General features: G+C 59.2%; 1 protein-coding gene across 1 annotated transcript in view; it reads right to left on the bottom strand.

Moving 5' to 3' along the window:
* Window positions 1-901: 901 nt before the first annotated feature.
* The window catches only part of PYGB (glycogen phosphorylase B), a 34135-nt gene continuing 21577 nt past the window's right edge, over window positions 902-13459 (bottom strand). Inside the window, exons 11-20 of the mRNA XM_043882725.1 lie at window positions 13290-13453; window positions 12519-12633; window positions 12058-12159; window positions 11383-11530; window positions 8260-8318; window positions 6538-6679; window positions 4855-5062; window positions 4271-4405; window positions 3208-3274; window positions 902-2184 (exon numbers count right to left, since the gene is read on the bottom strand). Of these exons, the coding sequence (XP_043738660.1) occupies window positions 2032-2184; window positions 3208-3274; window positions 4271-4405; window positions 4855-5062; window positions 6538-6679; window positions 8260-8318; window positions 11383-11530; window positions 12058-12159; window positions 12519-12633; window positions 13290-13453 (1293 nt within the window). The 3' untranslated portion in view covers window positions 902-2031. The remainder of the gene's footprint in view (window positions 2185-3207; window positions 3275-4270; window positions 4406-4854; window positions 5063-6537; window positions 6680-8259; window positions 8319-11382; window positions 11531-12057; window positions 12160-12518; window positions 12634-13289; window positions 13454-13459) is intronic.

The following is a 13459-nucleotide window of genomic DNA, read 5'->3' as shown; positions in this document are numbered from 1 at the left end:
GCTTCTCGGGCTTTGTCACTGGGGCTCCTGGCAGCCCCGCAGCCCAGAGCCACATCCCCTGTTCGTCCTGACCAGCAAGGCCATCTGAGACTGTCTACACTTCGCTTGCTCTGCCTGGGCTCAAGCCTTCATCCTGTTTTTCTTTAAATTTTGTCTGTGTAGGTTGCCTCAGATTTTACGGTGGGGGGTGGGTGGGGAGGATAAAGTAAGATATAAAGTAAAAATACAAGCTGTTAGTGTTTTTACAGGTCTGACAGCCTGAAGATAAAGCATAACAAGGTTGCGGAGGTAGCTCCCGCCCTCGACACCTTTCGGGTAATTAGGTCTACATGTCTCTGCCTGGGGGTGTCTCTGCTTATTACCTCAGTCCAAGAAGCTCAGCTTAAACTGTGGAGTAGGACTGACCCTTTGTTGAGTCACAAAGTCAGTTTGTGGTCAAGAACAGCTCGAGATGCCCACATTGATCTGTGGTCACAGCCTGTGGAAGCAAGTGTCCTGGGAGCCGCCCCAGACCCGAGACCAGGTGCCCCTCCCCCAACACTTGGGTTCTCTGGGTAACACTGAGCCCTGAGCTCACATCTCACTGGGTTTTTTTATTTAACTTGCAGCCATATAGTTTGGGGAGGGGAATGATTTGGTCCCCAGGAGTTCCACTTCCCAGGACCAGGAGTGGGTGGCGAAAGACAGGTGCAAAAGAGCAGTACAATTCACACCCAAAACGCCAACACCCAGCTGACGTTTTCCCAATGCTGGGTTTGATGACTCAGGCTCATGGGGCTCCGAGTGCCACAGCAGCTGGGTGAGAGAACGTTCTGTCCCCAGTCCCGGAGCGGTGGGCCATAGTGTATCCAGGCTGGGACACGCAGCGCCCTGGGTGCAGAGACACACAGAGGCCAGAGCATCTGAGCACAAGCAGGTTTAATCGCTTTCTCACACAAGGCAGTGACAGCGAGGGGCACAGTGACGGTCACACTTGGCCTAAAGAGCGGGCAGCAATGGGTGCTGGGGGCACGACTGCAGACCCCCCAGTTCTGGTGGGGTGAGGGCAGAGCCCCGAGCCACCCAGGTCCAGCATGTGAGAGTGCAGAGCCTCCACAAGCTTCTGTCCCCAGCTCCCGCCTGCTCCCAGGCTTCATCCTTCCCACCGTTCAGCTGCCATCCCTGGTGCCAGCCTGCCGTCTGGGTAGAATGGAGGGTGGGCTCCCCTCTGGGCCCACCAGTCCTTTTCCAGACCAGGTTGTCCTGCTGCCTCCTGCCTGACGGGCAGAGGGAGGGTGCAGGCCTAGCACAGGGCTGGGCATTCAGCCTTATCCAGCTAGGTGGGGACCCCAAGTGAAAACACCCCAGCATTGCCTCCGGAGGCATAAACTTCAAAAGTGCTATTTTCCATTGCTAAAACAAGGAAAACCTCAGCTAGTTTCATTTCCTTGTGAAAGATCTTTTGAAAAAGCAAAATTGAACCAATTCTGCACCAGCCAGCCTTGTCCTAACCGAAGCCTCTGGTTCTGGACACAGGTGTCCTCACCAGTGTCACCCTCGGTTCCCCTGGGGCCCTGCTACCTGCTCAATCTGGAAACCCCGGGTCGGGTGCACACATGGCCGCTATTAGGACATGGCCCGGTGCCCTGGACCCTCCCAGCAGGGCCAGGAGGCAGAGCTGGGCTGGGAGAGACTGGATGGCCAGCCTGCGTGCTGCAGAAACACACGCTTGCCCAAGCTTTGTCATGGCTACCTGACTGGACCCCAGAGTGCAGAGGCTCAAAATTGAATACGAGCTCACACAGGTCTGTACAAGGCCGTGGGGAAGCTGAGTGGGCATCTTGGGGGGTGGGGGTGTGTGGGGGGCGAGCCCTGTCAGTGCTTGGGACCTGCTCTCCGGCAGGCAGTGAAGGGGCATCTCCACACCCCAGCACCTCAAAGCCACCGCCACGATTCCCCCAACCCTCCTGGAAGTGGCAGGGTGCTAGCAAAATGCTTGGAGACAACGGGCAGAATCAGCAAGGGGATGAAAGCTGGTCCCGAGGCTGGGGCCTAGTCCCTGGGGAGGCTGGGCGGTGGGGCCTGCAGGGCAGGCGGCTCTGCTCCCCAGATGTCACGGGCGTACTCCGTGATGGTCCGGTCACTGGAAAACTTGCCCGAGCAGGCAATGTTCCTGATGACCTTCTTGGTCCACTCCTTGGGGTTCTGCAGAGGGAGGTGGGTGCTCAGTGACCTCAGTCTGTTCCCAGATGCAGTCAGCCCTGGGCAGCCTGACGGAAGGCAGGCCCTCACAGCTAGAGCTCACTGGGAAGGGGGCCCACCCACCAGGAAAGCTTCCAGGTGAACAGACGGCCTGGAGCCCGAGGGGTCCCGCCAGGGCAGAGTGTACACAATGCAGACACCCCGCCAGGAGGGGATTCGCCCCCTGACTGCAGCCAGCGCCAGGAGGGCACTCCTCGAAGGGAGGTCAGGGTACCTCCTTGAGCCCGGGGTCACCTGGCCTCCCAGGCCCCCTCCTGTCCTGTCTCAGGAGGAGACTTCAGGAGCTGTGTCCTGAGTTGAGGGGGATGGTGAGATACAAGCCCCTCAGGCTGTGTCCAAAAAGCTGCTTTACCGATCTGAGCAGCGACTACACAGCCATGCCCCTGTCGCCAGTGTCCCCTCCTGCGGCCAAGCCTGGCCAGGTGCATGGGCTATGACACCCCGTCACCTCCCTAGGCTCAGGAGCTGAGTCTTCCCGGGAGGCTCCCCTGGCTGTGCCCGCTCCCTGCAGGCGGGACCTGGGGCGGCAGTGGAGAGCCGGCTCCAGCGTGCCCGCCCTAGAGCTGCAGGTCCTCACCCTGCTCGCTGGTGACCCGTCCACTGCCTGAGAAACCATTCACCTCCCTTTAAGCGCAAAGGTCTTCACTGCCCACAAGCCGCGTCTCCTGCCTCGGACCTCATGCCCCTCATGTCCTCCTCACACGCGCGCAGGCGGTCAGACTGAGCCAGCTCTGTGGCGGCGCCCAGGCTGCAGGGGCATGTGTGCTGGTGTGGACAGCAGCCTGGCCCCAAGGGTCCCAGGTGATAGCCCAGGCAGCTGCCCAGCTGAGGCAGTCCTTGAGCAAGAGAGGAAGAAGCCCGACCTGCTCTGGGCCACTAGGTCAGCTGTGAGCTCCCAGGAGTGGCCTGAGACAGCAGGACACGGTCCCACCCTGCAACTTCCCTGCCAGGGCCCAAGAGCCTCACCCGGTACAGCTGGTCCACCCGGGCCTGGCACGCCACGTACGCTTCATAATCCGCAAACACCTTGAACCTGAAATGGGAGACAGGAAGCTGGGCTGGGCGGGTGGCAAATGGGAGGTCAGGAAAAGGGCCCCCAGATTTGGCTGGCTGCGTCCTTGTGCTCCACAGGACAGGGGTGGCCACAGTGGCTGCTCTCTCAGCAACAGTGTTGTCCTGGAGACACTACTCTAGAAAAACCTTATAGCCCCATGCTGTTGAAAGAAACCTTGCCCTTGGGCTAGAGGAACACAGACTAAGGTCCCCTCCACCTCCAGGGGGGCCCAGGGGATGTAGGCTCCACCTCTCAGTTCTCATCAGCTGACAACTGGTGGTACAGGATTTATGACACATAAATGTGTTTTGTTTACAATTGATTCAGGATCACAATTCATAGAACCCTGTTAAGTCTCTCCTGGATCCCAGAATCTGCAGGGCTGAGTGCCCAGCCCCAGATGTGCATGATCGGGTTTGACAGAAGCCAGCAGATGACATTCACTGGAACACAACAGACTAACCCACAGGAACCGAAAGTGGAATAAAGGTCGATTCTCGGCCTTCAGCAGACCCGCCTTTTACCAGGGTGGAGCAGAGGCCTGTGGTCAAGGCAGATGCCACTGTCGACCTGTGACAAATGAGCAAGGCTGTGCCCAGAGGAGCGTCACCCTGTGTCAGTGGCCTTGTCATAAAACACCAACCACGTGGAGACTTGTAGCCTCACAAGTTCTTTCCACCTGAACCACTCCTAGACTCCCAGGAGTAGTTAACACCCAGGCTCCCTGTATCCCAGGCACGTCACCTCCATCCACCCACAGACGTGACATCACCTCCTGCTTGTCATGCAATCCCATCACCAGGCTCCGAGGCTCGCCAAGCATGGTCAGAGGCCCCACAAGCCCGAGTGCCTGGATGTGGCCATGCCTCTGGCCGTGGGCTGAGGTGGGGTTGAGCCTCACCAAAGCCCAGGCTTCGCCCCAAATGATGTGTGGTCTTGAGCCAGCAGTGGGGAGGGACGAGGGTCCTATCCCACCTGTCATGGTTCAGCAGCATGTCGACAACGTCCTTAAAGCAGTCGGGCTCCCTGGGGGAGAAGAAGCCGCTGTTAATCTGGTCCACGGCCTGCCGCAGCTCGGGCAGACGGTCGTAGTACTCGCGGGCGTTGTACCTGCAGGAGATGGCGGACTCGTGAGCAGGCAGAGCCGGAGCCAGCCAGGCTGGGCTGGCCACGGAGGGCACATCACCTCCACCTCCTCCTGGTACAAACATGTGGTAGCTGAGATGGTCCTCCAGGAGGGGCTGCTCAAAGGGTCCCACAGAGCCCCCACCCCCAGTCCGTGCCAGGACCTTGCAGAAGAAAATGACATGTGAAGTCGGACCTGAGAGCCATCAGGGAATCTGGGGAAAGGGAGGCGTGTGGCAGACACGGGGCAAGGCCGAAAGGGGCAGTGCTTGCAGGCTGACAAAGTTCCCACCATTTGGGTTCAGGCCCTGGTGCCTGCGGCCTCCCCGGGTCCCCTGAGGGATTTCAGGCAACTAGGTTGAGCCGGGACCCCCTCAAGGTATCCACAGGTGTGAGGACACTTAGAGGAGACAGAGGCCTCAAGAAGAACCCACCCTTTCTGGTCCAGGGCCTCCACGTCCTCCACCCTCAGGCCAAAGATGAAGAGGTTCTCGGCCCCGGCCTCCTCGGCCATCTCCACGTTGGCCCCGTCCATGGTGCCGATGGTGAGGGCCCCGTTGAGCATGAACTTCATGTTGCCTGTGCCTGAGGCCTCGGTGCCCGCAGTGGAGATTTGCTGCGACAGGTCGGCGGCGGGGATGACTGCGGGGAGCGGGGCACAGACAAGACCCGTCAGTCAGGAGGCACAAGAGCAACAGGAACGGCCAGGGGACACCACGCACTGCCCCCCACCCCACACAGCTCCCCTTCCCGACCAAGGGCAGCCCGAGGCAGTGGGTCCACGTAGAGACGCCGAGAAGCCCTGCAGGCAGCAGAGGACCACTGTCCTAGAACTTGTGGACCAGGGCCATACCAGAGCTGGGTTGGGTATTCTTTCCCTTGTATCCTGACATCACTGCTGTCTTAGTCCATCAGCCCATAGGCTCCTTAAACGACTTTGAAAGGAATCGACTCTCACAGGAGCAGAGGACCGGGGACAGTCTTCCCATGGCCTTATGCCTGGGAGTCCCTCTGTACAGCCTGGGCATAGCAGCCGAGTCACAACCCCCCAGCAGCTGGGCGGCTTCTCCCACACGCGGGTTTCTGTGTCTCGCCATGGCGGCAGGAGCACGGCTTCCATCCTGCCTGCCTCGGCGACCCTGCTCCCGCATCCTCAGCAGGTCCTCAGGGCTGACGGATGCTGCTTCCCTGACCCGGCTGGTGGCCACTCGGGGTCAGCCAAGTCCAGAGTCCAGCCCCATCTTCATGGTCAGGGCCAGGTGCTGGGATGGAGACACAGACACCCCCGGTCCCTCGGGCAGAGGGACACGGGCAGACAGGATGGTGGACACATGACCATAGCAAGTCCAAGAGCTGGGGAGCATGAGGCCTGACCCCAGGCTGTCCCCAAGGTCAGTTCTAGGAAGTGCAGGAGCTAGCCTGGGAGTTCCAGGCGGCATAGGGCCTGAGACGTTGTGAGAAGCTCAGTGAAGCACGAACCACAACCCAACCCTGGAGCCACAGATGGTCCAGGGCAGTGGTGGGACCACAGGGATGATGTTGGTGACCCGGCCACACTGGAGGGGGAAGGAGTGTGAGAGCCTGCCCTCCACCGACGCTGGAGGGCAGCGTACAGTCCCCTGGACCAGAGGGGCTGCAACTTGGGCCACGATTCCAGGCTCAGGTTTCCTAGCACTTCCTGCCAGGTCTCCAGAAGCGGCTGCCTTAGAAAGGCCAGTCCAGCTCAGAAGAACCCTGCTCTGAGCCACATGTGGCCGCAGGCCCTTCTCTTGGTGGCAACACATACCTAGGACCCCCACAGTGGAGGGCCCCAGCTAGACGCCCCCAGAGCAGATGCAGGCCAGAGTGAACAGGTGGGGACAAGCAGAAGCATCACTGGGGCAGGGGAAGGGTGTGGGGCATGGGCCACCAAGAGCGAGCCCAGGGGCAGGAAGGCCAAGCTGAGGGGCAGAGGCACGAGGAGGGGAGGGCAGGAAGTACAGAGACCAGGGCCTTGGCTACCAGACCGGGGCCCCTCTAGCTGGGGAATGTGGTGTCAGGGCCATTAATCTGCCTGAAGGCAAGACAGGCCCTGACCAGCAAGGACCACCCGCTGCATCCAGGTAGGGCAGGCTCACCTTTCTCGGCCAAAGACACCCGGTAGTTTTCCAGGAAGATCACTTTGAGCCTGTCGCCCACAATCGGATCATGGTTGACGATATCACCAATGGACGTGACCAGCTTGATGATCTTCTTAGCCATGTGGTAGCCGGGCGCTGCCTGCAACAGGGAAAGGGGCACACAGCACATACCCTGTGCTCAGGGCAGGGTCGCTGGAGTCCGGCTTGGATGCGCCCAGCTGAGTGGCTCGGCTGGTGGGAGGAGGCCCCACGGGGGCTGAGGTCACGGCATCCTTGTGTGTCTTTCAACCTGACAGACGGGCCCACAGGGCACAGCACCCCAGCCGCCCCCTGGGTGCCGACTGAGCGCCTCTCGTGACAGCCCTTTACCCACATGCACAGATCAGTCAGCCTCAAGCTTGGTTTCCTGATTCTAGTTTGTTTTTTAGAAATGGAGAGAGGGAACAAGGACCCCTGAGAACTGACTACCAACCTACAGGAAACACGGGGAACCCATGAAGGTTCTGGGAGATACCAGAGGGACATGGTCTGGGGGAGACAACCCAATTTCTGTAAAAAACTGCAGAGGAAAAAAGGGGGGATGTGGACGAAAACCTATGGATGAGACACAGCTGCCCAGCGCCATGTGAGAACTTCACTGGATCCTGATTCAAACAAACTCAAGATTTCTAATAAGACAGCCAGGCATGTGGCCCTGGCTGGATATTTAATGATGTGGAGGAATTCTTGTCAAGTGTTGTAACTGTGATGGTGGTGTTGTGTGGTTTTGCAGGAAAACGTCATGGGGAAGACAACTAATCAAGTTCTTAGGGGTGAAATGTTCCAGTGTTTGTAATCTACTTCGAAAAGGTTTAGCAAAAGTCAGGCAACAGGTTTGCAGATGTTCTACGATTCTTTTTTTCTCTAGATTCTCATTTCTAAAAAACATTTGAAAACTTTTTGACAGTCCCCATCTCTGAGAAATGCGTATGGAAATACTGACAAATGAAACAGAGTACTGTCCAGAATCTGTTTCAGGAACAGCAGGAGTCGGGGGTGGGGGGCGGGGGCTGAGACAGAAAAAGGCAGGTGTGAGCTGCTGTCTGAGCTGGGGGAGCCCACAGGGTGCCTCCATCTGCGGAGGTGCTCAAGTCGCAGGAGAGAACAAACCTGGGCCCGCCTGCAGCCCCCATGAAGCAGCCGTGCCCAGGCTCCTTGGAAAAGTGGCGGAGGGTGGGGACATGGGGCCTAGAGTCCAGAGACCTGTGGTGGGACCTGCCGACACCCCCTGGCGACACACTGGGACTCTGTGATCACATGTCCTAAAGCACATGCCGTGGTAAATAAAATGCGTGAGGCCAGGCTGAGAGCAGGCCCACATCTAGCTGATGAAGCAGCCAGTGACCGGTGTCCACTCAGCACAAAAGTGCATGGGATGTGTGGAACGCTGGTAATCACAATGAGGAACGGTGCTTCCCCACTGGAGGTTGGCCCTGAGGACCCCACTGCCCTGGGCAGGCAGGGGCCCCATCCAGCTCCCGTCCTGTGGCCGAGCTGATGAGACACCTGAACGTCCTGGCCCAGAGACATCACTGGGGCAGGGACCTCTGGGCTTTGTGTGCAGGTCGGTGCCTAGCCACCCGCAGCGTCCAGCCCAGATACAGGGACACTGCGGAAAAGCATGGTGGTTTGTATGTTCCCACCCAACACCAAGCAAGAGCAAAGAAGCCATCACCTCACCTTGCCCCCAATCATGACAGTCCTGGGCACAAAGGCCTGGGTCGGGTCCTTCTTTATTCCTGTAAGACAAACAGAAGACAGCCAAGTAAGGCAACTAGAGCCAGACATGCCTGAGCCCTGTGCTTGCTGCGTCCAGGTTGGTGCCAAAGGCTAACCAGGAGCAGATTCTTCCAGAAGGTTCAGTGGAAAAGCTGCGCGTTTGTGTCCAGAGCAGCCCAAGACAGGAGCTCTTTTGGGTCTGGTGACCAGGACTGAAGGCCCTTGCATGTGACGGGCACTCGAAAATGGGTTGACCTTGGGACAGTGGTGATTAACTGTCAGCCTGTGCGGGGTGTCAGTGAGAGACCAAGCCCCCTCCCTGCTGGGACAGAGGGTGAGAAGCCCCCCAGAGCTTTCCTGCACAGGAGCAGACAGCTCGCCTCCAGCCCCAGCCGAATGAGCTGTCCTTGCCAGGCCACTGGGTCTTCAGATTTCATCAGGGTGGTGGTGTCTACAGAGGTGCGGGGCTGCCCTGAACAGTATTCACCAGGGTCAGGAATCAGCCACGAGATTTACAGTATCCACTAAGAGGCATGGCTGATCTTTAACCTTTGACCTCAGGTTCCTGTAGTCCCTGAGTTTTGAACCTTCCTGCTTCCAGATAGCGGACAGAGTGACCTAGAGAACAAGAGAAAAAAAAAAGCCCCAAACCACAAGCTACATTGTAAAGAGGAAAAATATGCGAATGCCGGATCACTGAGCAAGTCCTGCCGGGTCACAAGATGGGTGGGAGATAGGGCTGTGAGCGCAGGGTCTCAGGAATCCTGACCTCTTGGGGAGGGAAGGGAGGAGGCAGGCAAAGAGCCCCTGAGGGCTGGGTGGGCGGACTATGTCAGCCCCTCTCCCACAGGGAAACCTCGGAGAGGGGCCTGGACATCCTGGTAGGCAGAGGCCCACAGGCCACGACGCCTCCTGAGCCAGCCTGGACTTGGAGCCACAGAGTGGGGGACACAGCCACAGCGAGGGAACATGGCTTCAGAGAGGGGACATGGCCTCGGAGGGGGACACGGCCTCGGAGAGGGGACACAGCCTCGGAGGGGGACACGGCCTCGGAGAGGGGACACGGTCACAGAGAGGGGACACGGTCACAGAGAGGGGACACGGCCTCAGAGAGGGGACACGGCCTCAGAGAGGGGACACGGCCTCGGAGATGGGACACGGCCTTGGAGAGGGGACACGGCCTCGGAGAGGGGACACGGCCACAGAGAGAGGACACAGCCTCAGAGAGACGTCTGGAGCTGGGAGGCCTGCAGCTGCCCTGAGCTCATGAGGCTCCGGCCAGGGTCTTGATGCAACTCTTCCAACCCCAACACACAGCTTTGCCACAGATGAGGGAAGTAGAAGCTGCCCCCCTAAGTCTCCAGCCTGTGAGGATGGTCAACGCAGACGGGAGACCACGGCCCGAAACGCAACACCAAGATGGGGAAAACATGGGCCACAAGGTAGAACGGCCCCATGAGGTGAGACCCGATCACAGAAACCACAGGGAGGAGAGACGGGCAGAGAATAGCACAGAGCATGGAGCAGGACCAGCAGACAGCAGGGAGCAGAAAAGCAGAGAGCGCGCCCTCGACAGGCAAAAAGAAGGTGGGAGAAGCACCAACCACACAGGTCACTGGAGCCCCGGGAGGAGGAAGCCGAATCCAGGTTTCCAGGTATTTCAAGGAACTTCTTAGCCGGGATAGAAGACACCAACCAACACGCTCAGAGGGCCGTGAGCATGGAGAGAACTGACCGCGGTGGCCAGCGGCCGACACAGCTGAGCCGGATGAGCACCGGCCCAGAGAGTTGCCCCCCGAGGACCACCCTCCTGCTGCCCAAGGAGAGAGGGAGGCGGAGGATGTCGCCTCAGCCCAGCTACCCTTCCTGGGAAAGGCCACTGATGCTGCGGACACAGAAGACCTTGGGTTGCAGGAACCAAGCAGGAGGGTGACCGGACGGCCCTCAGAGCAGACGGGGACCCAAGTCAGGGCACAGCGAGGGGGCTGCCCGTGGGGAGACCACACACCCACCCTGAGCGTGCGCACACACACAGGCGGATGAGTGGGCGGGCGGTGCACGCCCTGCCAGCCCCGTCGGAACGCTGCCAAGGCCCCAAGCAGATGTGGCGCAGGGAGGGCAGTAGGCGGCCCGGGCCACCAGAGGGGGCAGGGACAGAGGGCCGCCAGGAGACCCGCCCCGCTGCTTGGGAGCAGGGGACTCGAGGGCACCGCTGGGGCAATGACAAAGAAAATGCAGAAAATCACAATGGTGAAAGCAAACCACGGCACAAAACAAGGTCTCCAGGAACTGCCGTCTCTGACCCAGGAGATGCCTGAGTCACATGCACAGGAGGGCGCTCCCCTGAGCCTTTTCTGAGCGTTGGGTCAGAGCTGCTCAACGGAAATGGGAATCTGAACTGTCTCATGAGTGATCGCGTGGGGCCTTTGGGACCAAGTCTCCCTCATGGGAACTGGGGAGCTGACAGTCTCCAGAGGAGCTGTATTTGTGGTTCCTTTGTTTTCAAAGTTAGGATCCACTTTGCTATTTTACTATTAATATTACTATGTTACTATTGCTCCTACTATGTTACTATTACTATGTTACAAAAATTAAAAAACCATGCCGGTTTCCTTGAGGTTTTATTACCTCATTTATAGAACTAGAAAATGTTCATAGCGACTTTGTGGTTGGGGAGGTTCTTTGATTCACATTTGCTTCAAAATTAAATGCCACTTAAATGTTACTGAGGTGTAGAGATGTAACATACTATTTCATCTTTCAAGAGCGCAACTTAAATGCCTCCCTTGCTGAGTAAAGTGTCTCCAGGTAACTTTAAACAAGTCTAATAACAATAATAACTAAATGTGAAAGGCTACACCGAACCTACAACCCAGCCTCCAGGGACCGGAAGGCCCCACCCCAGAGGCAGGGCATCCCCTGGGCCTCAAGCTCCCCAACCTCTGAGTTCACATCTCACTCCTTGTAGCTGCTCTGCTCTGAACACAGAAAACCAGAAGCCGCTGCTTAAAGTGAACGCGTCACGTCAGATCAAGCGCGTGAGAAAAAGGTCTGGTCCACGGGGGGTGCGGGCAGGGCACTCACGGTTGTACAAGGTGACCACGTGCAGGCAGTTGAGCAGCTGCCGCTTGTACTCATGGATCCGCTTCACGTGCACGTCGAACATGGATGAGGGGTTGACCTTCACCCCGTACTGCTTCTCCAGGAAGGCGGAGAACTTGACCTTGTTTTCCTGGGAGAACAGCGGTAAGGACAGTGGGGTGTTCACAGGGCTGAGTCTGTGAGCCCGTCAGAGATGCAGCAGGGAGGGGCCATCCCAGGGAGGACACGGAGGGCCGGGGGTCCACGTGGGCAGAAGCGGGGAAGCGTGGCCCTGAGGGTGGATCTGCACGAGAGCTCAGAGCTGAGCGAGAAACCAGACCAACAGGCAAACCCTGGGGGAGAAGCGAGGGTGAGAAAAGCAGAAAAAGGAGACGAGAAGACAGGGACAGAGACCCTGAAGCGAACACTATTTCTGGGCCCCCAGGGCCAGGCCACTGGCGCAACAGAGGGTCAGTCTCGGTCTTCAGAGGCTGTCCAGAAAGCCTGGCTGTGAGACAGCTGCGGGGGGCCTGGGGATGTACACAGCACCTCGAGTGGCTATGTGGGGCCTGAGTTGATTCCCATGCGCTTCCCCTCCAGGCAAGCTCTCCCTGAGGACCTGGGGCCCCTCCACAGGGCTGAGTGGGGGCTAAGCCCCTGGCCCCATGCCAGGCCTACCTGCTTGACCTGGGCCACGTCCCTGATGAGCGCCTCGTCCCCGACCAGCGGCAACAGCTTCTTCAGTTGGCTCAGGTCTGTCAGGAAACCCTCCCCGATCCTCTGCGGAACCGTGAGGGCGACACAGCTTCTGCGCTCTGCATCCCCTTTGGCCGCTCCTCTCCACCACATCCCCTCCCAGGAGATCCTGCACACTGGAGCCGCTCGAGAACACGGGAACCAGTCAACAGTGACCACATCCCCAGCTCACACATCTCGTCAGGACTCACAAGCTGGACCTGAAGCCCAGGACCCCCTCTGAACTCCTGCACAGACCGCCAGAGCTGCCGACCAACTGCCAGGCTGGTCACATCTGTAGGCGGCAGTGCCCACCCCCTTGTCCAGGAGCCCCCACTCTCCACACGCAAGGGGGTGGGTCGTGCCCACACAGCCCCAGGCGGGCTGGGGGGCACCAGCCTCACCTCCACAATGGTCTCTGCCAGCCCCGGGTTACACAGGAGCAGCCAGCGGCGGGGCGTGATGCCATTTGTTTTATTCTGGAACTTCTCCGGCTCCAGCTCGTAAAAGTCCTTAAAGCTAAACACACAGACCACAGGCAACTCGGCAAACACTGGTTGGAACAAGGTGGGCAAAGGGCACAGGGCCCTCTGGAGGGGCCCCGGACCCAGCCTGCTGTTCTGCCTCCCCAGGAACCCGACCACCCCGGCAGGTGGCTGGAGCCTGGCCTCCTCCCAGTGGTCCTGACAGCAGGCTGCGGACAGACAGCGGGGATAAAACGGCATATCACACAAAGCCTCAGGCCAGCACTGGGGACACAGGCCACCGGGCGCGCTCATGGCAGGTGTCCCACACGAGGACTGGGACGAGGACTGAAAGACGGAATTCTGAGATCCTGTCCCACGGAGAGGGGCTGGAGCAGGGAACCTGCCCTCGGAATCCCTCCTTCCTCTCGGAGACGAGCCCCAGGCCTGACCTCTGCCCTGACCTCCCCCAGTCTGGCCCGGGCCTCTCATCCCCAGGCATGTGCTCCAGGAGCAGACCTTCTGCCTGGACAGACGGAGAATACCGACAGCCAGAGGGGCTCCTGGTGACAAGAGGGCTCAGCCCCCAGCGTTGTCCATCGAGCCAGAGGCTCACCCTCCCACCACTGAGCTCTGGGCGCTTATCAGCCTCAGTCACCACACTGCGGGTGGCGGGGGTGGGATGGGAGCTGAAGGGCGCCCCCCACTCACACTGACTGCCTCACGATCTCCGAGTGGATCCTCGCCACGCCGTTGACAGCGTGGGACCCGATGACACACAGGTGCGCCATGTTGATCCGCTTGCAGTCCCCTTCCTCGATCACCGACATCCTCCGCAGGCGGTCCACGTCCCCAGGGAACAGGGCGGCCACATGCTGCAA

This window comes from Cervus elaphus, chromosome 23 (genome assembly GCF_910594005.1).
Source record: "Cervus elaphus chromosome 23, mCerEla1.1, whole genome shotgun sequence".
NCBI classification, from domain to species: Eukaryota; Metazoa; Chordata; class Mammalia; order Artiodactyla; family Cervidae; genus Cervus; species Cervus elaphus.
The sequence above is the reverse complement of the archived record's forward strand: the minus strand, read 5'-3'. Positions and strand labels throughout refer to the sequence as shown.